This window comes from Moschus berezovskii, chromosome 5 (assembly GCF_049115385.1).
Source record: "Moschus berezovskii isolate FMDL1 chromosome 5, NW_MosBer_1.0, whole genome shotgun sequence".
NCBI lineage: Eukaryota > Metazoa > Chordata > Mammalia > Artiodactyla > Moschidae > Moschus > Moschus berezovskii.
Genome location: NC_142464.1, coordinates 114,439,767 through 114,463,776, shown reverse-complemented (window position 1 = coordinate 114,463,776; position 24,010 = coordinate 114,439,767). Strand labels below are relative to the sequence as shown.

Sequence of the window (24,010 nt, the reverse complement as noted above, 5' to 3'; positions counted from 1 at the left end):
GGCTTTGCCCTGTCCAGCAGGCAGCAGCTTCACTGGCAGGAGAACACAGGCTGTGAAAACAGGCCAGCTGTGAGCAGCTGTGGTCCCGCCCAGCAGGAAGGGTTCCGTTCCCCCCACCCTCAGGAGCCTGGGCTGAGCGGACCCCCATGGGCTTCAGCTTTTTGATTTGGAAATGATTCAGCTGTACTGAAGCAGGCATATCACAGTCAATCTGGGATGAAAATACAGCTGGAGCTGCTACTTCTGCAAAGACAGCGCTCCCCAACTTCCAAGGGGAGTTTCTATCTCAGCCTGAACATCTGCCACGGCTGCAGGAGCTGGGGGCCACGAGGACTTGAGGAGGACACCGAGAAAAGAAGAATAAGCTCACCTCTCCACTGAGGACACTCCAAGGAAAGTCAGGAAAAGTCCCAGGGCCTATCGAGGTCACACGTGCACAGAGCACTTCAACTTGGCCACGCGAGATTTATTCCAGCATCCCTCCTGGGTCTCCTGTTTTAACTGTTTACGTGGGCTTCCTTCCCTCTGCACCTTGACCTGGTGTGGCAGGGAGACCACATGTCAGATCCCTGCCACGTGTTAGATGAACGACCTTGGGCAAGTCACCTCCCCTTTCTGAGACTCAGTTCCTTCATCTTTAAGCTGAGGATAACACGGCCTACCTAGAAAGAGCAAGCGGCTCTTAATTACTATAATTAATTAATTATATATTAATTACTATGATTAATTATGTATTAGTATATAGTAATTAATATATATGTTAATCACTTCATTAATTACTATAGCTCTGCACAGGCGGCCACACCATGGGCAGGCAGCACATGGTAAGTATGATTATATTTAAGCTGTTCGTGTTGACTGAGAGGATCTCTGGAAGGTCCAGGAGACCTGGGTTTGAATCCCTCTTCTGCCACTGCCTAACCAGCTATGGGACCTCAGTTGAGTTTTCACCTTGAGCCAGATTCCCTCCTCAGTGGTTTTCCCAGGACAGTGTCAGCTTGCCTTGGGTGTCCAGATGTCATTATGAAGAGCAGCCCCCAAGCCTCTGAAAACACATCATACGGTCTCCCCACCCGTTGATCAATGGGGCACGACATGGCCACCCTTGAAGATGAACAAGGAAAAAGCAAAGGAAAACTCCTGATGAATCTGAAAATGCCTGCCCACCGTAAGTCAGCCTCAGCCAAGACGCATTTACAGAAACATCTTATAGCCAAACAGAAGCAGTGATTTAAATTCTACCATATAGCCAGGCACAAGGGAACCATTGGCAGCAGGCAGCAGGATTTGTTGAAAACTTCATTCTCCATCTTTCTTACTCTCAGCATTGCTCATGTATTGAGTCTCCACAAAACCCAGCTCCTGCCGTCTCCAAACTCACATTTGAAATCCCTTTCCACTGTCTCTTCTTCTTCTGTTCAGTTCTTTTGTAGATCAATTCGATTCGTCTGGAAATACTGACAACTTGAATTTCCCCGCGTCTCATAAACACAATAACCTCTGCTAATCAGTCAGGGGATAAGTTGATATGCCACTGCAGTGAACAACCACCCCCAGGGTTTCTGAAATGCAGGATATTCTGTTTGCAAAGCTGGGACAAGCTAGTGGCCCAGGAGTCTAGATTATAACTCAAATGCTGTTCAGAAAAGAGCAGGCTGGCCTGGGCTTCAGTCTTGCGCAATGCAGGACTTTGAAATACAAGGATGGGTTTCCCCACGAAGAGATGCTGAGTCAAGGACTCAAGGAAAGTAGTTTATTAATATTTGGGGATTGATCCCAGGAAATACCTGAAAATGGGCAACTGAAGTAGGAAAGGAGGGAAGTGGAGGGAAGACACGTTCTTGATGCATGCTAAGTCACTCTGTCGTGTCCGACTCTGTGCGACCCCATGGACTGTAGCCCGCCAGGCTCCTCTGTCCATGGGATTCTCCAGGCAAGAACACTGGAGCGGGTTGCCATGCCCTCCTCCAGGGGATCTTCCCAACCCAAGGAAGGTACAATGCTGAGCATATTACTTCTTCAGGCAACCAGAGCAGAATCCTGCTGAAAAGCTATCGTGAATATACATTTTAGAGTCATCCCCTCAGAAGTATTCCTCCCAACTCCCTGCAGTCAGCCTGGAGAGAAAGAGGTGCCAACTCCCCAGCCCTCCGGCCAATGGAAAGCTAGGCAAAGCCGTGAGCCAGGGTTGCAGCTGGCAGGAGGATGCTGGGCAAGCTGCCCTGAGATGGGAGGGGGGCCTGGAATAAGGGTGGACCACCAACCACGTGTGCTTCGGCATGCTGGGATCTTGAGACCGACAGCACCGTGAACCCACAGGATCTAAGACACCGTCTAACCCGGGGACCATCACTCTGTCGGAACTGTATCCCCAGTGCCCAGCGCCGCCTCAGCTCAGAGCCAAGAACTCAGTCATTTGTGCAGACTGAATGAACATACAAAACCTCTCTGCCAAGACCCAGGCTGAGGGGGTGACTGCCTTGGTTCATTCCAGGCTGCCTTCAACTGCAGCACCTGAACCAGAGACCCTTCCTTATCCAGGCACCCTTGCACGTCCGCTTCCACAGTCCTCCCAGTGCTCATCCAAAGGAAGGACGTTGAAAGGTGCCCAGGAGAGCTGACTACAGAGACCTCTGATCTCTGACTCTGCGGAAGTGTAAACTCCCGACCAAGCTTCGTAGCATCATCCGAGGCTGTGAACCCACCAAACAGAACAAACACATCACCGTGGGCTGGTCCTGATAGATTTGAACTGTGTTTTCCTACCTGCTAATTAGCTGTCCGTGCTCATTAGAGTGTGCAGCTCCTCATTTTTAGGGAGAATTAGCAGAGTCCATCTGGCCTTCTGTGGCCTCTTGTCTCCTGAAATGCTTCAAAAACATCCCCTCCCCCAGAAACTCCAGCACAGAAACCTTCAAACTGAAGAACGGGTCTTCTTAACAGTCCAGATGAAAGAAATTCCACTGGAATAAAGCCTTCATCAAAACACAATTAATTGGTGTCAAGAGGGGACTCACTCTGTTTCAGTGGAGTGCAGTTCAAGAAGGCAGCTAAGTCTATGATTGATCCCATGCAAATTCCGGTGAGAATCACAGAAGGTGGTCGTTAATGATGCTGAAAGCCACGAAGTGCTTTTACACAAACATTTTTCAGTTTTTTTTCTCAAGTTCTCAATGATCACGTCCTAACCTGCGTCCTTATCTGCCTCCACTCTCCCTTCACCAATGCAAGCTCCACTTGGTGCCCGGCAATACTTTCCCATCACAAATCTGATGATGGCTCTCTCCTGCCAAAGGCTTTTGGCTGGCCACTGCACCTCCCCCCTGCAAACCCCAAAACCCCTCGCGTAGTGATCTAGACCCTGGGATCTGCCCAGTGGATCCTCCAGACGATGCCTCTTCTATCCTATCTCCCCCATCCCGAGCTGGGTTCCCCACAAACTGCATCCTCTAGACTCTCTCCCAAATTCTGCTCCATGCTGGCCCCAGGACCTGGTTAGCCCTCCATCCACAGAGTAAATTTCCACTCACACTTACAAGACCTGTTTAACTGTCATCATTTCCTGTTTAGTCATCCATTCCACAAGCATCTATTGAGCACAAATGTCTATTAATAGACGCAGGTTGCTACAGGGAGGAAAAGAAACAAGATATCTGCCCTCAAAGAATATAATAAGCAAGCAAAGAATACAGGAATGAAGAGACAATGACACCATCCACGGGAGGAATGGGGGTGGGGACAGGACCACCTCCTTCTGTCGAGTTCACCTCACACCTGAGTCTCACTTTCCCTTCCCTTTCCTTAGGAGATATGCTCTAGACAAGCGAGAACACAGGCTGCGGTCAGGACCTCTGCTGGCTAACTTCTTGGGCTGTGGTTAGGCTGGGAGAAAGGGGAGAAAGGGGAGTGGGTGCCATGCCCTCCTCCAGGGGATCTTCCCGACCCAGGTTTCAAACCCAGGTCTCCTTATATATTATCACCTACTAGGAGCCACATACTATTCAAGGGTTCTCGTGGCAGGAATACTGGAGTGGATGGCCATTTCCTCCTCTAAGAAGTGAAAAAGGAAAAAGCTGACTTGAAACTCAACATTAAAAAAACTAAGATTATGGCATCCAGCCCCATCACTTCATGGGAAAAAGTGGAAGCAGTGACAGATTTTATTTTGGGGGGATCCAAAGTCACCACAGATGGTGACTGAAGTCATGAAATTAAAAGATGCTTGCTTCTTGGAAGGAAAGCTATGACAAACCTAGACAGTGTATTAAAAAGGTCCGTATACCTTGCTGACAAAGGTCTGTATAGTCAAAGCTATGGTTTTCCCAATAGTCATGGACCGATATGAGAGTTGGACCATAAAGAAGGCTGAGCGCCAAAGAATTGATGCTTTTGAACTGTGGTGCTGGAGAAGATTCTTGAGAGTCCCTTGGACTGCAAGGAGATCAAACCAGTCAATCCTAAAGGAAATCAGTCCTGAATATTCTTTGGAAGGACTGCTGCTGAAGCTGAAATTCCAATACTTTGGCCACCTAATGTGAAAAGCCAACTCATTGGAAGATAAATACCCTGAGGCTGGGAAAGATTGAAGGCAGGAGAAGGGGGCAACCGAGGATGAGATGGTTAGACAGCATCACTGACTCAATGAACATGAATTTGAGCAAACTCCAGGAAATAGTGGACGACAGAGGAGCCTGATAGGCTACAGCTCTTGGGGTCGAAAAGAGTTGGACACGACTTAGCGACTGAACAACAAACAACAGCTGGGAGCCAAGCCCATGAAAAACCAGCTGCTGCATCCCTTGTTACCTGAAGTGTGTCCAAATCCGGGGGCATTCCCAGCAGTGGGAATAGGCAGCATGTGCAGGAGCTGGGAATTCCCAGGAAGGACATTGACTATGGCAGACAGGCTAGTTTGGAAATCCTGAAAGGTGGAGACTCACACTTCACCTCTCTGGCCTCAGTCTCCCCATCTGGCACATGGGGGTGGGGCTGGATAGGAGGTACCTGATTTTTTAATATTATATTTTATTTTATTTATTTATTTGGCTATGCTGAGTCTTTAGTTGCAGAATGCAAACTCAGTCATAGTATATCTGGTTCCCTGACCGGGGATTGGCCCCACACCCCCTGCACTGGGAGCACAGGGTCTTAGCCACTGGACCACCAGAAAAGTCCCCAGGTGGTATTCAATTTTGCAGCATCTCTGGATACAAAGGGAGCAAACTGCCTTTGTTCTTTTAGTTCAGACCAACAATTCCTGGTGACTTGTAATTCCTCTTTACCCATGATCAACCACATCTGATGCCATATCCCTATGGCATTTATCACTTGATTTCTGAAATAATTTAAAACTCCACAAAGGGAAAACTTTTTCAGAGCCTGGCACACAGGAAGTACTTAATGCCTGAACTATCTTTATGGTTAAAATTGCTCAGAAGGGGCGTGGTCCAGGAAAACGTTAGTCTTGAGATGGCTTTGGCTTTCTTGACTTAGTGGGTCCCCAGATGCTGGCAGCTCTTTGAAATCAGAAGTTAAATCTTCTTCTTACCATCAATATCCCAGAATCTGTGCTGCTGTGCTGTGCTTATTCGCTCAGACTCTTTGCGACCCCATGAAATGTAACTCACAAGGCTCCCCTGTCCATGGGGATTCTCCAAGCAAGAATAATGGAGTGGGTGCCATGCCCTCCTCCAGGGGATCTTCCCGACCCAGGTTTCAAACCCAGGTCTCCTGCATTGCAGGCAGATTCTTTACCAGCTGAGCCGCCAGGGAAGCCCAACAATACTGGAACGGGTAGCCTTTTCCTTCTCCAGGGGATCTTCCCGACCCAGGAATTGAACCAGGGTCTGCTGCATTGCAAGTGGATTCTTTACCAGCTGAGCTACCAGGGGAGCCCCCTGCATCTGGTTCATAGTCAATACACAATGAACATATATTAAGTGAGTGAATGATGAGAAGAAGAGCTATAGCAGTCTATATGATTGAGCCTCTGCGATGTATTGTACACAGTGCTAAGCACTGTCTCATTTCTTTCATTTTTGTAAGTATTTATGTATTTGGTTGCTCAGGTCTTAGCTGAAGCACGCAGGATCATTGCTGCGTCCTGTGGGATCTTTCCCTGCTGTGCATGGATCCTCTCTTGTTGCTCTGAGGCATGTGGGATCTTACTTCCCCAACCAGGGATCAAACTTGAGTCCCCCACTTTGCAATGCAGATTCTCTAATCCACTGAACCACCAGGGAAGTGCTCAGCCCTGTCTCATTTTTATCCCCACACGATGCTAACAGGTAGGAACTATGGCTCTATCCTCATCTAATGGACAGGAAAATTTAGAGCCATGTGACTTGCCTGTGGTCACACACATAGGCTGGAAGTGGAGAGTTTATCTGACTCCAAAGCCAGTGCTCTTAGCCATTAGCCTGGGTGCCTTGGCATAGTCATAATTTACATGTGCCAAGTAAACATGTTTTATCGAGGTTTCAAATACCTCATCCCCATGCTCAGGTGATAGGTGGGAAAACTGAGGCTTAGAGGAGGGCCAAACCTCCCACCTTGCAGTTTGCAGAGCCAGAGGCGCCCACTGAGTCAGGATGGGACAAGCCTCTGCGAGGGCTACAAGGGTGTGGGCATCCAAGCTCCCCAGAGACAAAAAGACAGCCCTGCCTCTCCCATCTGGCTGAACAGGCAGCCTCAAAGCTAAGGAGCTTCCCAAGCATTCAGCCTCCTTCCTGCATTGACTGGACTCTGGTGCCAGCTCCCTGTCCTCAAGCTGCAGGCTGTGCTTACCATCGTAAAACAAACTTCTTCAGAAGCCCTGTCTTTAACATCTCTTAGGGAAAGAGTAAGGGAGAGAATCTTTTCCCCAAATCAGAAACTCTTGGTTTGGGGACCAGGTCTGACTTCCCAGGTGGCACTAGTGGTAAAGAACCCACCTGCCCATGCAGGAGACATAAGAGACGTGGGTTCTATCCCTGAGTTGAGAAGATCCCCTGGAGGAAGGCATGGCAGCCCACTCCAGTATTCTTGCCTGGAGAATCCCATGGACAGAGGGGCCTGGTGGGCTACAGTCCATGAGGTCACACAGAGTCGGACACGACTTGGCATGCACTATCATTACAGCTTGCGCTGCCTTGAGCAAGCCATTCTGCTACAATGTGCCGTGGTCTCCTCACATGTCCAGTGGAGGATTAGGATGTGAAATAGTAGACTCTGAAAATGCTCAGCAAAGGACTTGGTACATAAACATTGCGTGAAAGTGGGTGAGAAAATGGACAAACAAGATTAAGCCTAGTGAAAAACACAGCAGAATAGCCATAAAGAATTTTCAAAGTGATTATATTTGATTTTTAAATTTTAATAAGCTATTTTTCAAAGCTGGAACTCCAGGGGAAAATATGTTTAAAGGATTGTGTGATTTAAGGACACACTGATGGAGCTTTTTAAAGGGATTTCTAGGCCTTTTAAAGGGCTTTTGAAATTGATGATAGTCATTCCATTGAAGAATTTTAATGACTATGAATCATAAGACAGTTTGGACAGCTGCCTTTTATTTCTTTTATGTAGAAATTGAGATTTTTCTCAGGTACCTGGAAAGAGCTAGGAAACAGCAGAGGCGGAGGAAGGGAACCAAAGAAAATGTTTAGAGAAGCTTGCCAGGAGCGTAAATAACAGGACAGACACACATTGCTAAGCTGCATCTGATCCTCAAAACAATGCTAAGGGGTAGGAACTAGTCTTATCACCATTTCATAGATGTGAAAACTGAGAGCCATGGATGTCCTTACCTCCAGTACTCTTGCCTGGAGAATACCATGGACAGAGGAGCCTGACGGGACTACAGTCCATGGGGTCACAAAGAGTCAGACACGACTGAGTGACTTTCACTCACTCACGTGGCCACAGAGCCAGTAGATAGAGACGTGGGAATTGAATCAGATTTGTGTCCTGCAGGAGAAAGGCCGTGAGACTAGACCCGTGTCAGACGGCTCCTCGTGGTGGACACCAGGGCTCAGTTGTCCAAGAAAACTTGGCTGTCGCAATAGCTGAGCCAGAAACACAGGAGCTGAGTGCCGTGTGCCGCCCAGGGCCCTTAACCGTAATTACATCCCAGCCCACGCACTAACCTCTGTGTGATATGCCTGGCCAAGCTCTAACTATCATGTGATACTACCACACAGTGAAAAAAAAGTGAAAGTCGAAGTCGATCACTCGTGTCCGACTCTTTGCGACCCTATGGACTAAAACTCAGCAGGCTCCTCCATCCATGGGATTTCCCAGGCAAGAATACTGGAGTGGGTTGCTATTTCCTTCTCCAGGGGATCTTCCCGACCCAAGGACTGAACCTGGGTCTTCCCCTTTGCAGGCGGACTCTTTACCATCTGAGCCACCAGGGAATCCTACGATCACATAGTAGTGATCAGTTCAGTTCAGTTCAGTTCAGTCGCTCAGTCGTGTCCAACTCTCCGCGACCCCATGAATCACAGCACGCCAGGCCTCCCTGTCCATCACCAACTCCCGGAGTTCACTCAAACTCATGTCCACAGAGTCGGTGATGCCATCCAGCCATCTCATTCTCGGTCGTCCCCGTCTCCTCCCGCCCCCAATCCCTCCTAGCATCAGACTCAAATGCTTTTCCCAATGCCGGCCACAGTTACCACCACCATCATTCAGCAGCTGCAGCAGTACCATTATGTCTGCCTTCATCACCACCATCATCACCAGCATCATTATCGTCATCACCACCACCGCATTTTTAGCATCGTTATCACCACCAGCAGCATCATCACCATCATCACCATCGCCCCTGTCACCAGCACCATTATCACTCTGTCACTAGAACTTGGGCTAGTCATGCCCCTTCTTTGAGTTACAATTAGCTCATAAAATGGGAGGAAATAATGCAGATGAGTTTAAAACTATTATTCTAGTAGCTAACGATTACTGAATAGTTAACATTTATTCAGCACCTCACATGGGGCAGACTTATACTAAGTGACTGCACACAGTAGTTCATTTAATCCTCACAAACCCCCTCCTCCCACTATTAAGTCCCTTCTATCGTACCTCACTCGTGATAGATCTGCATTCTAGAGGGATCTGGTGGACCCAGACCTTCCAGTTCTTACTGACACCAGCGCCCTAACCCACCATGTCTCACCACCTTCTCTGGCTGGGGAGTTTGAAGGAAATAACAGAAATGAAAACCCATAGGCACAGTGGGCTGTGCGGGCTGCTCATGGCTACTTATATTTGTCCTGCAGGGGTGGCCTGAAGGCCTGAGAAGGAAAGAGAGAGGAGACATGATGTAGATGTCCTGTGAACCCAGGGCGTCTTAACCACTCCTCCACTGACCGTGCAAATCTTTACAGAGTACCTGTAGGTGTGTCCTAGGTCCTCTGCTGGGAGAAGGCACCGTATCCAGTAAACAAGTCGTGGCCTCAGCCCTGAACAACAAAGAAAGTGCAGGGAGGCAGGTGTGTCAATATTCTGCTCCACCGTGAACTAATAAACCAGCGGCAGAAGTGCTAATAAGTTATCCACAGATGCTTCCAAAACAAACCCAGAGGGAGGATAAGGGGAGGAGGGAGGTGGGAGGGGGGATCAAGAAGGGGAACACATATACACCCGGGGCGGATTCATGTCAATGTATGGCAAAACCAACCAATATAATATTGTAAAGTAATTAGCCTCCAATAAAAAAAAAAAAAAAAAACCCAGGGAAGTCAGGAAGGTGAAACACCAACCCTCGGCCCTGTTCAGGCTTCAGCAGAGCTGTGAACTGCCCCCTGGGATGTGCAGCAAGGTCCGTGGCAGTGGGTATGTGACACACTTGCCAACACAGTCACACGTGCTCCGTAGACCTAAGGCTGGTTATAGCACATTTTAGTGTGCAACCATTGTTCCTGCACGCCATTTTGATAGACACCTTTAAGATAAAGCGCCCACCTTTTTGTAGCAAACAGTATATCAAACCTTTTCAAAATCAGATGTCGAACATTTACTTCAAGTACGTAAATATCAGTCGCCTGTCTACTCTGCCAGGCCAATGGAGATGCCAGCCTCCCTGGAGGGCCACAGTCTAGCAGGGCAGGGGCAGGGCATGGGTCATGGGTGGTTCGTTCTGAGTCATTTTTGAGGTGCAGAGTCCAAGGCTTGCTGGCAGCATGCTGGGGCAGTCATAGTGAAAGTTCTGGAGAGACACAGGCTTGAGCTGGTCCTGGCTGTGTGACCTTGGGTTGCTCGGTTGAACCTGACAATGAGTGCTGAGGTTTCAGGGTGCAATGCTCACCCTGAAAGCTCTGCATCCATGGGGTGGCAACTAACCAAAGCAGCCCCTTCCATCCACTCCCACCACCACCATCCGAACCTGCTAGACCACCATCGTCTGCGCCTGCCAGCCCCAACAGCCTCCTGCATCAACCTCTGTGCCCTCCAGTCCTTCCCCCAAACAGCAGTGGTCTCTGCAGAACACAAACTGATCACACCAACCCCTCCTTTAAACCCCTCATCAGTTTTCCTCAATGGCAGCCCCTCCCCTTGATCTCCAGAGGCTGCTTAACTGGCCCTGCTCACCTTTGCCATCCCATCCCCTTCCTCTATTCCCACCCAAGATGCAAACAGGACAACCTCTGTTATAGACCTTGTGTTTTTCAGTCGCTTAGTCACATTCGAGCCTTTGTGACCCCACGGACTGCAGCACGCCAGGCCTCCCTGTCCATCACCGTCTCCTGGAGCTTGCTCAGATTCATGTCCATTGAGTCGGTGATGCCACCCAACTGTCTCATCCTGGATCATCCCCTTCTCCTCGTGCCCTCAGTCTTTTCCAGCATCAGAGTCTTTTTCAATGAGTAGGCTCTTTGCACCAGGTGGCCAAAGCATTTGGAGCTTCAGCATCAGGCCTTCCAGTGAATATTCAGGGTTGATTTCCTTTAGGATTGACTGGTTTGATCTCCTTGCAGTCCAAGGGACTCTCGGGAGTCTTCTCAATCCTTTTCACCCTCAGGGTCTCTGCCCTTTCATCTTTCCATCAGCATGATCATCCCAAATATTCACAAGCTGCATCTCCTCCTTCGAGCCGTATCTCCACCATCACCTGCCCAGAGAGCTCTCCCCACCACTGCTAACGTGGGTCTCCTCCCTCTCCATTGCCTTGAGTATTTACTCCAGTGCTTATCACATGCTGCATCCGTTATCATTCCCTCACTTCCTTTGTAATAAACAAGTCATCCTTTCTCCCCCATCAGATAAGGGAGTCTCAGAAGGGCAGGGGCATGACCACTTTCCTTCAGGACTGGGGGCCAGGCCCAGAACAGCCAATAATCACTGAATCTTGATGGAATGAGTGAATCCAGCCTGTGCGAGTGTGCCAAGTTGCTTCAGTCATGTCTGACTCTGTGTGACCCCATGGACTGTAGCCTGCCAGGCTCCTCTATCCATGGGATTCTCCAGGCCAGAATGCTGGAGTGGGTTGCCATGCCTTCCTCCAGGAGATCTTCCCAACCCAGAGATCGGACCCGAGTCTCTCATGTCTCCTGTATTGGCAGGCAGGTTCTTTACCCCTATTGCCACCTGGGAAGTCCAACCTAGTATTTCCCAAACTGAGATGGGAGAGCCTAGAAGACGAATCACCTCTCATTTGGGAGGACCAGGTCAGAGAAATGGTCTGTGTGTCTTTAGGGGTTACAGGCTATAATTCCAACACTCATCCCCAAAGGTGTCACTCTCCCAGGCAGAGCTGCCTCTTACTGGGAAGGGCTCCCCTGCCAAATAGAGATGGGTGCTGGTGGCCAGACCTCTCTGGGGTGATTAACCCACCCCCTGGCTCTGGTTGTAGGTGGCATTCCCTTCATCCTGACCAGCGAGTTCTTCCAGCAAGCCCAGCGGCCAGCTGCCTTTACCGTGGTGGGCACCGTCAACTGGCTCTGCAACTTCGCCGTCGGCCTCCTCTTCCCGTTCATTCAGGTGAGACTGACAAAAGGGCTCTTGGTCATGAGATCCCCTCCAAGTGACGGATGATTCATAACGCAGAGGTTGATCCTCTCTCAAACGGAAACTCTGTTGGCCTGAGGATGGGAGAAATGTGCTTTGGCCAAAACTCTAATCCTCTTTCTCCCTCCTATATCTTTTGGGAGTTGCCCTTGAGTGCTAAGGGCTGTCATGGGGCAGATTTGCATCACTGAAGGTCTGCAGGGAAACCTCAGTAAGAACCTCAAACCCGCAATGCACTTGCCCTGGTGTGAGACAAGGTCCGTGTCCTGGTTCCAGTGCCCATGCCACCCTGCCATGCCTGTAGCATTCTCATTGTCTTCAGCATCACCACAGGTATTGGCGGTCATTGTCCCACGTGCGACCACCATTGACAGGAGAATGATAACTCAGGAAATAGATACAAGTTATTTTTGTGTAAGGAAGCCAGTGTGGCTGGAACCAAAGGAGCACAAAAGGCAAGAGAGGAGATAAATGATATCAGAGAGCTCTCCAGGGCCAGGAACACAAAAGACAAGGCCTTTACAAGTGTTCCTCACAGAGCAAGGGGCCAGCTGCACTCCAGGAGGGAGGATCAGGCTTCCCTGCTCTAAGGCCCACCAGGGCTCCCCACTGCCCAGAGACCAGGTAACACCACTGGTGAAGGTGAGACTCCATCAGAAACCTCTGAGCAAGAACCCACCCTCCATTTTGGGGCCTTGATGCAACCCTCCCAGCCCCTCCATTAATTCTCTGCCTGTTCCTTAACTAGTGCCAAGCCCAGCACATTTCAGACTCTGCTGCAGGCAGGTCCATATGATGGGAACTCCTGCATGCTCAGCTGTAGAGCAGTTACTCTGCACCAGGCCCCCAGTATGAGGTTTTATGAATTCACGACGCCCTCAGGCAGCCCTGCACTGTGGTTTCTCATCCTCTCCATCCTACAAAGAAGCTGAGGTTCAGGGAGTAGACGGAGTCAGCCCTAGGTTCCAAGTCATCATTCAAACTGGTGGCTCTGCCCTGCCCGCGCTTCCTCTTCCACATTCTTCATCTACTGCTCTGTGTTCTCAGTCTCAGAGTTAAGGGCTGCCCCACTGTGTAACTTGTAAAGCATCCTGACTTAGCTACAGCCACTGCACCTCCGAAACATAAGTTACACAGGGAGGCCATGGACCAGAGTATCCACATCCATCTACTCCATCCTCGGGGCATGTTTGTCCGGCCGTGCTCAGAGCATAACAAGTTGCCTGTTCAACTGACTTTAAACCTTCAATGGTTTCTCCCAGTTTGGTTCCAAGCCAACAGAGCTGGGCATCAGTAAAATATTCATTATTGTGGGGAAAATTCTCTTCCAATCGTTTCTCTCGCAGCTCACAGCTCCCCATCTTCTGATAGATTAAGCACAGATTCTGCCCCGGAGCTTTTATTTTCCTAGCATATGGTGGCTCAGACGGTAAAGCATTCTGCCTGCAATGAGGGAGACCCGAGTTTGATCCCTGGGTCGGGAAGATCCCCTGGAGAAGGAACTGGCAACCCACTCCAGTATTCTTATCTGGAAAATCCCATGGATGAAGGAGCCTGGTAGGCTACGGACCATGGGGTTGCAAAGAGTTGGACACGACTGAGCGACTTCACTTTCTGCCCCAGAGCTTTAGGGATGATGGTTGGCAGAGCCCTCTCCCTGTGGAATAACTGACCCATGGCAGGTGGAGGGGATGTGGCCAGTCTCACACCTGCCGGTTAAGACTTTGGCATGGCAGTAATGTGTGTTCCAGGCAAACTCCCTTGAGTGAAAATCACACAGCCACACCTTACTTAAGGAGAAATGCATGCTTGCTGCCTAGTGTCCTGAAGGGGAGGAGCCAGAAAGTTTGTATCCTTCCCTGACCAGGGCCCTAGGCTGCTTCTTAAGGAGGGAAGTCAGGCTCAGCAGGTTTAGGAGACTTGCCTGAGGCCCGGGAGCTGGTGAGAATCTGTAAGAACACAGTCACAGCCACAGACTTCTGCCCTTCCTCTCCCTTCACGGTTTTTACAGGTTTCACACTCTTTTCACAACAACTCAGTTTCTGATGGCTTTGAAGATGTGTTAGGGGGCCACCTTCATTCCAACTGACTCAGTTCCAGCTGGGCGCTCACCTGGCTGGAAACCCCGGGAGCCTGTGAGGTTTCTAGGATCATGGTTCATGCTGGGTCACTGTTCTGTGATGAGCCAGGGCAGAGTAGGACTCTTGAGTGCCATAATATCCCTTCTGCAAGAGCCATATACTAAGACGGTCACCACGTGTGCAGACGCTTTCATTATCGGGATGCTATCAGGATGCTCTCATAGAGAAGTCATAGGGATGCTGAGAGCCTGGTCAGTAGTAAGGGACAAGATGAAGGAGGGCACAGCTTGTTTAAAGGCTCAGGGGCAGACGTGGTGCCCCCGACCCACAGAGCCAGGCCCCACCAGGCACAAGTGATACACGTGTGCATTCCCGTCTTAGAGCATCCAGACTGGCTGATTCCTCTCGGAGGAGTCAGGGTACAGGTGTCACAGGAGGCCTGGGGGAATCACTCTTTACAGGTTCAGGTTTCAGGGCTTGCGGCAGTTCAGGGAGAAGTACAGGGGCTGGCAAAGAAAGACAGGGCTGGGAAGGCCTGGAAGACAAGTCTCTGATCCATTCCCTGGGAGGCATTGGGCTCAGGTTGCGTCACTGCCTTTGACATTTGGGGCTAGAGCTGGAGAGAGACATGGGTCCCACATCAGAGAAGGACCACCTGACCTTCACCTTGACCTTGCTGGGCAATGTTTGTAGCCATTCAGGGAATGGAGGGAGGTGATCTGGAGGAGCCCAGGGAGGAATTCCAACTGCAGGACCCTCTTTGCAGAAGCCCACTGGGTCAGCGTAGCCTGTCATGAAAAGCTGGCAGTGGGGTCTCCTGGAAAACAAGAAGCTTGTGAGGACGTGGTCCATCTCAGTGTAGGCAGAGGACACCCCCTTCCTGAATGCCCTAAATGCAACTCTGCCAGGCAATCAACAAGCCTTTACTTGGAGTCTGCTAAGCACAAGGGTCTCAGGGCCCCCAGAGGTGGGCAAGCTCATCATTACACACCTAATCCTTATAGCCCACCCCATTGTACAGGCCAAGACGATGGGTCTATGAAGGTGAACCTCTGTGTCTATCTCCAGAACAAGGTGACCAAAGCCTGCAGGCCAGGCCCTAAGCCATGTTGTATACAGGTGTGTAGCCCGAGGTCTGGTCACAACCAAATGAATGGCTAACTGAGAGGTAACGTCTATCAAGGACCCCACGACGGGCACAGGACACACTTGAACGTGGCCCTGCTAACACCAGTGACACTGATTTCAGACTCCGGCCTCCAGAGCTGGGAGAGCATGCATTTCTGTTGTTTCAAGCCACCGCGTGTGTGATAATTTGTTACAGCAGCCAGAGGACACTAACAGAGTAGGAAACCAGCCAGACTGACAGTCAGAGCTGACATAGATCAAGAATTACTATGCTCTGTACGTATTGTAATTCATTTAATCCTCCATCAGCCGTGTGCGGCAAGTGCCACTACAGCCTCATTTCACAGACGGACAAATGGGTACATGCAAAGGTTAAGTCACTTAGCCAGGGTCGCCCAGCTAACATAATGAGTGGCAGAGGTGGAACTGAAACCCTTGCACCTCCAGGGTGTGCATTCCTGACCACTGGACTCTACAATATCCACCAAGAGTCACACATCTTCACCAATGTCTCCCATGCAGAGGGTGAAAGGTGCTAACACAGGCTTGAAAATGACACCATCAAGGGCTCTAAGAGCTTCCCTGGAGACTCAGAGGTAAAGAATCTGCTTGCAATTCAGGAGACGCTGGTTTGATATCTGAATTGGGAAGATGCCCTGGAGTAGGAAATGGCTACCCACTCCAGTATTCTTGCCTGGAAATCCGCATGGACAGAGGAGCCTGGCGGGCTACAGCCCATGGGGTCACAAAGAGTTGGACAGGGCTGAGCAAATGACAACAACAAAGGGTCTGAATGATCGTGGGTTTGGTCTGATCAAATTCCTCCAGCACATTGTTTGGGGGAACCGATTCAGGGTAGAAGCTAGTGGTCAGAGCAGGCACAGCTACCCCCCTTATTGACCTGAGGAATCCAGCGTCAAGCCTCTGGCACAGCGCCTGGAGGCCACCCTCCCCAGCACTGAGATGGACACTGGTTCTTGTCAGCCTGCAGAGCAGACCTGCTCATCACCACGAGCTCCTGGGCTCCCAGCTGCCTGATGCGTCTGCATGCTGAGAGGCCGGGGCAATCACTCCTTGGATCTTCCTAACCTGCTCCCCAGCAAGATAGCTGCAACTATAGGAGCTCTTCTTGTAGCACTTAGTAAGCCTGCAAACAGTTTGAGGGCTCAGGACTTGTCATCAGAGGACCTGGGTTCGAGTCCCTGCTCTGCTGATATGCAGTCTAAGCTGGGGTTTCTCCAGACCTCTGTTCCCCATCTGTGTATGGAGGATGATAACAGAGCCTCCTCCTAGGGTGACTGTGAGAGGATATCACAATGCTTGCAGAGTTTTATTACACACAGGTCACAGCGGAGGACAGGCCATGGGCGGGGATGACAAAGGTGCAGACAGGTGGATGAGTTTCAGCAGGTGGGACCTCAGCAAAGTGGTAACACAGAGTTGAGGAATGGGGAGTGTGTGCCTTTCCCGGGACTGCTGTAACAAATTAACACAATCTGGGTGGCTTAAAACAATAGAAATCTACTCTCTTCTAGCTGTGAAGGCCAGAAGTCCCAAAGCAGTCTCCCTGAGCCAAAGTCAAGGTGTTGCATAGTTGATGACAACAAGTACAGGTGGGTTTTGGAAGCCAGGCTTGAACACACTGTCGAAGGTACCCAGAAACCTGGTGGATGTGATGCTGAGTCCCTGACTGCTGCCCCTAGGGTGAGCACAGGGTGGCCCTGAGACCCCTAGGAGGAGTCAGGCAATGCCAGTTCTGGGGTAGTAGGGCTCCTGGTAGATTACAAAAGGGCCTGGACACACTTAGTAGCAGGAAACAGAATGGATATTCATATACTAACTACAAATAGTAATTGCATGCCAGGTCTTTGTGTCAGGCATCTGATATTTCTTCAGTAAATGCCTGGTAGACCCTACTAGACCTTGAACGCTTTGCTAGAAAACTTGCCCTTGATCCTGTAGACCAGGGGTTCTCAGCTCCAGAAACATGAGATCCGTGGGTCAGGGGGAAGGGTGCATAAGAAAATGATTAATGCTTGGGACCTGCCACCAAGATTCTGAATCAGTTTGGGGGAGGGGAGGGGAGGGGTTGGAATTATCAGTATTTTTCAAGTGTTCCAGGTGATTCTAATGTGTAACTGCTGTTGAGAATCGGCCATGCAAATATTTAGGAAACAACGATAGAGACCACGCAGTATTCACCATTCGGGATTCATCCTGGCTGCCTGGAGGCTGGATTGAGCGGGTAGAGAACAGCTTGTGGGCAAGGAGAACTGGCAGCTGGGGTTATCTGTCAGCTGCAGGACAAATGGTGCTCAGGGTCGGATTAGGATGATGGCAAGAGGATGGGGATGGGGTGGGGAGAGCAGTCAGGAGCAGAGTAAATCCACTTTGCAGAGTGGGGAGGAGGATCTTACATAAGACAGCACCTGGCCCAGATGCATCGCCCCGGCTGGACGGACAGCCAGTCATTTTGCCGTCGGTACCAATCTCACATCCTTGGTCTTCATCACCTGTGGTTACAGACCAATGTTAGCCAATCAGCAGCTCTGCCTTCAAAGTTGAACTCAGACACCTCTGAACTGGTCCACAGAAGATTTCTATGATTTCAGCACTGCCATTGGCATCATCATCAGAAGATTTTATCCATAAAACAAGGGCTTCTTGAGAGACCCACCTGATGGCAGGCCTTCTTTCCTCCTTAAACTTGACCTTCAGCCCAGCTCATTCCTTCCCTTTCCCAGTTGCCCGTTAGTGCTGTGCTGGTTGTCAATTTGTTCCCAGGCAGAATGTCCATTGCTGTGACCCTGGCTCCACAGTTCAGAAGTTCCAAAGCACAGAGCCTTCCAAAAATATTTGGTCCCTTCTTCCTTTCTATTTAGAGGGAGGGCATTTTATAGGTCAGCAACTTTTTTTTAATAGTTCTCTCCATTGAACCCTTTGTGTAAGTAAAAACTTTCAAACTTAAAAAGAAGGAGCCAGGACTAAATAGATGAAATGTGTAAAATGATTCCAGATGGATTCAAGAACCAAATGTGAAAAAGTGAAACTAAAAATCAAACAGAGGACAAAGTAGGAAGGTATCTCTGTGACCCAGGCTGGGGATGAACAAGACCCCTAACAGCACAAACAGTGGGGAGAGAAGGGAGAGGTCCAATTAGATCAAAAATGAGCAGGGTGGAGGGGTGTTTCCAGCCAATGAGGAATGGCAAGGTCAAGGGTTCTATAGAGGATGACGGAAGCCATGTGTGACCTCTGAACTGATCAGGGATTAGTACTTAGAGTAGGAAGGACCTCCTGCAAGTCAACAATAAAAGAGCATGAGTCCCTCTAGGACAGGGGACAGAAATAGGAAAGGGCAGTTCCCAGACAAGAAGCCTAAATGGTAACACAGGGGAAGAGAAGCAACTTATTTAAATCAAAGAAAGGCAAACTACCCTAATAACATACCCCTGTGTATTTGCCCAGTTGTCAAAATTAGACACTTGGAGAATACCAAGTGTTGGCAGAGACCTAAGGAAATGGGAGCCCTCATGCACTGGTGGAGCACTCCACTGCCAATCAGTCATATTGCTTTGTCGCCCAGTCGTGTCCGACTCTTTGCAGCCTCATAGACTGTAGCCTGTCAGGCTCCTCTGTCCATGGAATTCTCCAGGAAATAGTGCTGGAGTGGGTTGCCATTTCCCCCTCCAGGGGATCTTCCCGACCCAGAAATTGAACCCACGTCTCTTGTGTCTCCTGCATTGGAGGCCAAGTTCTTTACCACTAGTGCCACCTGGGAAGCCCAATTAATATTAAGTATCCATATATCCTGTGACCCAAACTCTACCCAGAGATTTTTGCAAAGGTACATAAGATAGACTATACAGGGATATTAACTACAGTACTATCTGTGGCAATGAGGGATGAAAGGTAACCTGAGTAGCCACACCTTGGGGAAAGCATAAATAAAGCATAGTAGGTATGTGGTACCAAACAGTTATGCTGCAGTGAAAAACAGTGAACTAAATCTTGATCAACAAGATGTGTGAATCTAAACCCAGTGCTGAAAGAAGTAAAGCACCAAGTGGAGTCTGTAGCCCGGTCTGTTTATGTAAATTTAAAACACAGACATAAATCTACAGTACAGATTTTCACCAAAAATATAACAGAAGAGAATTGATAGGAAGATAGATGATAGATAGGAAAAGTGAAAGTGAAAGTTGCTCAGTCCTGTCCAATTCTTTGCGACCCCATGGACTATACAGTCCATGGAATTCTCTAGGCCAGAATACTGGAGTGGGTTGCCTTTCCCTTCTCCAGGGGATCTTCCCAGTCCAGGGATCGAACCCAGGTATTCCACACTGCAGGCAGATTCTTTACCAGCTGAGCCACAAGGGAGGCCCACGAATGCTGGAGTGGGTAGCCTATCCCTTCTCCAAGGGATCTTCCTGACCCAGGAATCGAACTAGGGTCTCCTGAATTGCAGGCAGATTCTTTACCAACTGAGCTCTCAGGGAAGCCCTTGTATAGTTATGACGCAATTCTAATTATAATGGCTCAGGTGCACTGTAGAAACTATGAAAATATAAAGAAAACGAAGTGAACACACTCATGTTCTGGGTTAATGATGCTGTTTCCTACCTTCCTTCAAATATTGGTAATTTTTCATATTTATAAAAATTAGAACCATTTTTTTGCTTTGGTTTTTACCTTTCTCACCTGGCATCATAGTATACATGTTTCCTTATGCCCGTGAAGATAATTCTTGTCTGGAGAATTCCGTGGACTGTAGAAGCAGAGTTTCCTGCCAGCTAGAGCTTCCCCAGGGTCTCTGGGTTTTCAGGGATTGTTCAGGAAACCTTGAAGGCATGACTTTGACTCAAACTGAACGGCCCTGCTGGCCACACTGACAGAGACACCGGTCAGGAGGATGCATTTAGATTTAGGAAAATGTCAGCCTCCTGACCCAAGCCAGGGAAGACGATGGTTAAATTTCCATTCTGGATGGGAGCGAAGGCAGAGAGCCAGGTTCTTGGGGCTGCCCCTGGCAATGACGAAGGCATTGGAAAAATTCAGGACTCACCAGCTCACCCCACTGGGACCCTCTCATGGGATCAACTTCTGTTTGTTGTAGTCTCCATGAATGAACCATTTCCATTCTAGAGCCCTTCTGGGAGCCATGTCAGCCATAATCAAGAGCCACTGTATTCACTTCCTGGGGCTGCCATAACAAAGTTCCACAGACTGGGGGCCCTTAAACAACAGAATTGTTCTCTCACACCTGCAACAAAGGCTTTTGCAAGGTTGATTTCTTCTGAGGCCTCGCTCCTCTCCTGAGGCCTGCAGACAGCTGTCTTCTCCCTGTGTCCTCACATGGTCTTCCTTCTGGGCGTGCCTCTTCTTATAAGAAAACAAATCACCATGGATCAGGGCCCACCTATATGACATCATTTTCCCTTATCACCTCCTAAAGACCCTGTCTCCAGATACAGTCCCTCTGAGGTACTGGGGGATAGAACTTCATTGCACAAATCATATGCATGCTCAGTCGCTCAGTCGTGTCCAACTCTTTGTGACTCCATTGATTGTAGCCTGCCAGACTCCTCTGTCCATAGATTTTTCAGAAAAGAATACTGGAATGGGTAGCATTTCCTACTCGAGGTTTAGTAAGTGGTAGCTGCTATGGTCGGAGAAGGCAATGGCAAGCCACTCCAGTACTCTTGCCTAGAAAATCCCATGGATGGAGGAGCCTGATAGGCTGCAGTCCGTGGGGTTGCTAAGGGTTGGACACGACTGAGCGACTTCACTTTCCCTTTTCACTTTCACACATTGGAGAAGGAAATGGCAACCCACTCCAGTGTTCTTGCCTGGAGAATCCCAGGGACGGGGGAGCCTGGTGGGCTTCCGTCTATGGGGTCACACAGAGTCGGACATGACTGAAGTGACTTAGCAGCAGCAGCAGCAGCAGCAGCTGCTATGGTCGGAGAAGGCAATGGCAAGCCACTCCAGTACTCTTGCCTAGAAAATCCCATGGATGGAGGAGCCTGATAGGCTGCAGTCCGTGGGGTCGCTAAGGGTCGGACACGACCGAGCGACTTCACTTTTACTTTTCACTTTCACACATTGAAGGAGGAAATGGCAACCCACTCCAGTGTTCTTGCCTGGAGAATCCCTGGGACGGGGGAGCCTGGTGGGCTTCCATCTATGGGGTCACAAAGAATCGGACACGACTGAAGTGACTTAGCAGCAGCTGCTGTGATTGGTGGTTGTTCTCATTGCCCTTATGTGCCAGGTACTATTTAGGTACAGATAATCACATCGTGGGTTCACCCCTCCTACCTGTCTCATTGTGGTTCCTTCTTTATGTCTTTGTTGTAGAAGATCTTTTCTGGTAAGTTCCCGGCTTTTGCATTGATGGTTGCCCTGCAGATAGTTATGGCTTTGGTGTCATCCTAAATGGAGGTGAGCTCAGGGTCTTTCGATGCCATCTTGGCCACTCTCCAGGTACAAATGAGAAACAAGAAGAAACCACACAGACACTGCGGTCTGACAACCTGACCTTGAATCCTGGCTTTGCAGCTCAGCAGTTTGGAAGCCTGGCACACTGCAGCCCATGGGATCACCAAGAGTCAGAGATGATAGTGACCAAACAACAGCAAAGTTTGGTAAAGAGCAGGCTGGTCAGACTTTGTCCAACTTTGGTTGCCCTCTAAGCCATGATTTTCATATCTGTAAAACAAGAGAACTGCCCACACTTTTGCAGCAGGGCTCTCCGAAGGATAAGAGACAAAATCAAGGCTTCAGCACAGATGCTAAGGGACAGTTGCTGCCGTGATCACTAGGGGAAGGCTGTTTCCTGCCGTGAGATCTTAGGATCACCTGGGAAGAGGAGACAGAACAGAAAGATCAACCATGATTAACACGGGAACCGTGCACCATCCCTTACTAGCTGAGCCATCGGGACACGTGGCCTCCCAAACCTGCCTTCTCCCCCTCCTTCCTCTTTCCCTCCTCTCCTGCAAAGTGCTCTAGATGGACTGGGCCAGGCTCCCTTGATCCCTTAGGAAAGTACTAGACTGCCTTCCCCTCTGAACCTTTGCTGTGGTCAGCATCCTTGGGTCCCTTGGGTCATCAGTTGTAAATGCCTCCAGATGACTTGGCCTCTGCCATTAGCATCAGTATTTTCTGGCTGGGAGAAAATTGCATGCAAATGTATGCCTGCTGGATTCCACTGGAGTTAAAAAATTCCTTTTGAGTTCAACAAAATCCGGAGGGGAGAAGATGATTCTTTTCAACTTGGAAAATATTAGGTCATGTCCCAAATGCCTATGCAAAGTGAGGAGGAAAGCTGATGCTGATCTGGGATGGTGGGCTCCAAGAGGAAGAGAAGCTGCCCCAGCCTCTCTGGATGGGCCAGGTACTCTTCCCAGGGAGAGAGCATCTTTCACCCGCTCAGCCCCTGCAAGTGCCGGCTTCATACTGAGACCTAGAGACAGGGAAGTGAACAGGGAGGCACAAGCTGCCCTGACATCTCAGGAAGAACAGACGTGACTCATGGGAAACATGAGTTTCACGGGAGGATGTAAAATGAAGGGCTTAACTGGGCTGACCAGTGTAAGGACCTCTCAAGCTAAGACTGAGGAAGCGCATGCGTGGACCAGTGGGGAGGGAGGCGATGCCTGGCAGGGAGATGGAAGAAGATGTTAGCAGAAGCCTTGAGCAGGCACGGAGCATCCGAGGAAAAGAGAGGATTGCAGGTCATTCTGAGCGAGAACAGGGAGCTGAGGCCAAATCCCTCAAGGCATTGAAAGCACGGGAGGGATTTGGGGTTTATCCGAAGGATTCTGGGAAGCCACTTCATGATTTTAAGACATGATCCATTTTGTGCTTTTAAAACACTTCTTCAGTTGCCTGCTGAGAACTAGATTCAGGGCAGGGGCAGGAGAAATGGATGCTAAGGTGACAGAAATCAGAATGGTGTTGTTCAGTGAGGGTGGGGCGGGGGAGAATTGACTAGAAAATGGCACAAGGAAGTTTCTGGAGTAATAGAGGTGTTCTGCCTCTTCAGAGAGGTGTTGGTTACACCTGGGCATACTTTCCTCCAAACACATTGAACTATGCATTTAACAGGGACTTCCCTGGTGATTCAGTGGTAAAGAATCCACCTGAGAAAGCAGGAGATGTGGGTTCAATTCTTGGGTTGGGAAGAACCCCTAGAGATGGAAATGGTAATCAAATCTATTACTCTTCCCTGGGAAATCCCATGGTCAGAGGAACCTGGCGGACTACAGACCATGGGGTTGCAGAGAGTCAGACACGACCTAGTGGTTAAACAACAACAACACTGCACTTAAGGTTTGGGCAAGTTCCGTTCCATTCCGTTCTGTTCAGTCGCTCAGTCGTGTCCGACTCTTTGAGACCCCATGGACTGTAGCCTACCAGGCTTCTCCGTCCATGGGATTCTCCAGGCAAGAATACTGGAGTGGGTTGGGCAAGTTCAGTTCAGTTCAGTCAGTTCAGTCGCTCAGTCATGTCCGACTCTCCGTGACCCCATGAATCACAGCACGCCAGGCCTCCCTATCCATCACCAACTCCCGGAGTTCACTCAAACTCATGTCCACAGAGTCGGTTACTATATGCAAATTCTTTCTTGATAAAAAGTTGTATATTTTTTTATTTTTAATTTAAACGTTTTATTTTCTGCTGGGGTATAGACGGTTCACAATATTGTAATAGTTGCGGGTGAACAGTGAAGGGACTCAGCCACACATATACCTGTATCCATTCTCCCCAAGACTCTCCTCCCATCCAGGCTGCGGCATAACACTGAG

The 24,010-nt window shown here is 49.4% G+C and overlaps 1 protein-coding gene across 3 annotated transcripts in view; it reads left to right on the top strand.

Annotated features, from left to right (window-relative positions):
- Positions 1–24,010, top strand: part of SLC2A9 (solute carrier family 2 member 9) — a 292,047-nt gene that overhangs the window by 216,937 nt on the left and 51,100 nt on the right. For all 3 annotated transcript variants that reach the window (XM_088836486.1, XM_088836485.1, XM_088836484.1), the window contains exon 12: positions 11,834–11,961. In XM_088836486.1, coding sequence (XP_088692612.1) covers positions 11,834–11,961 — 128 coding nt within the window. The remainder of the gene's footprint in view (positions 1–11,833; positions 11,962–24,010) is intronic.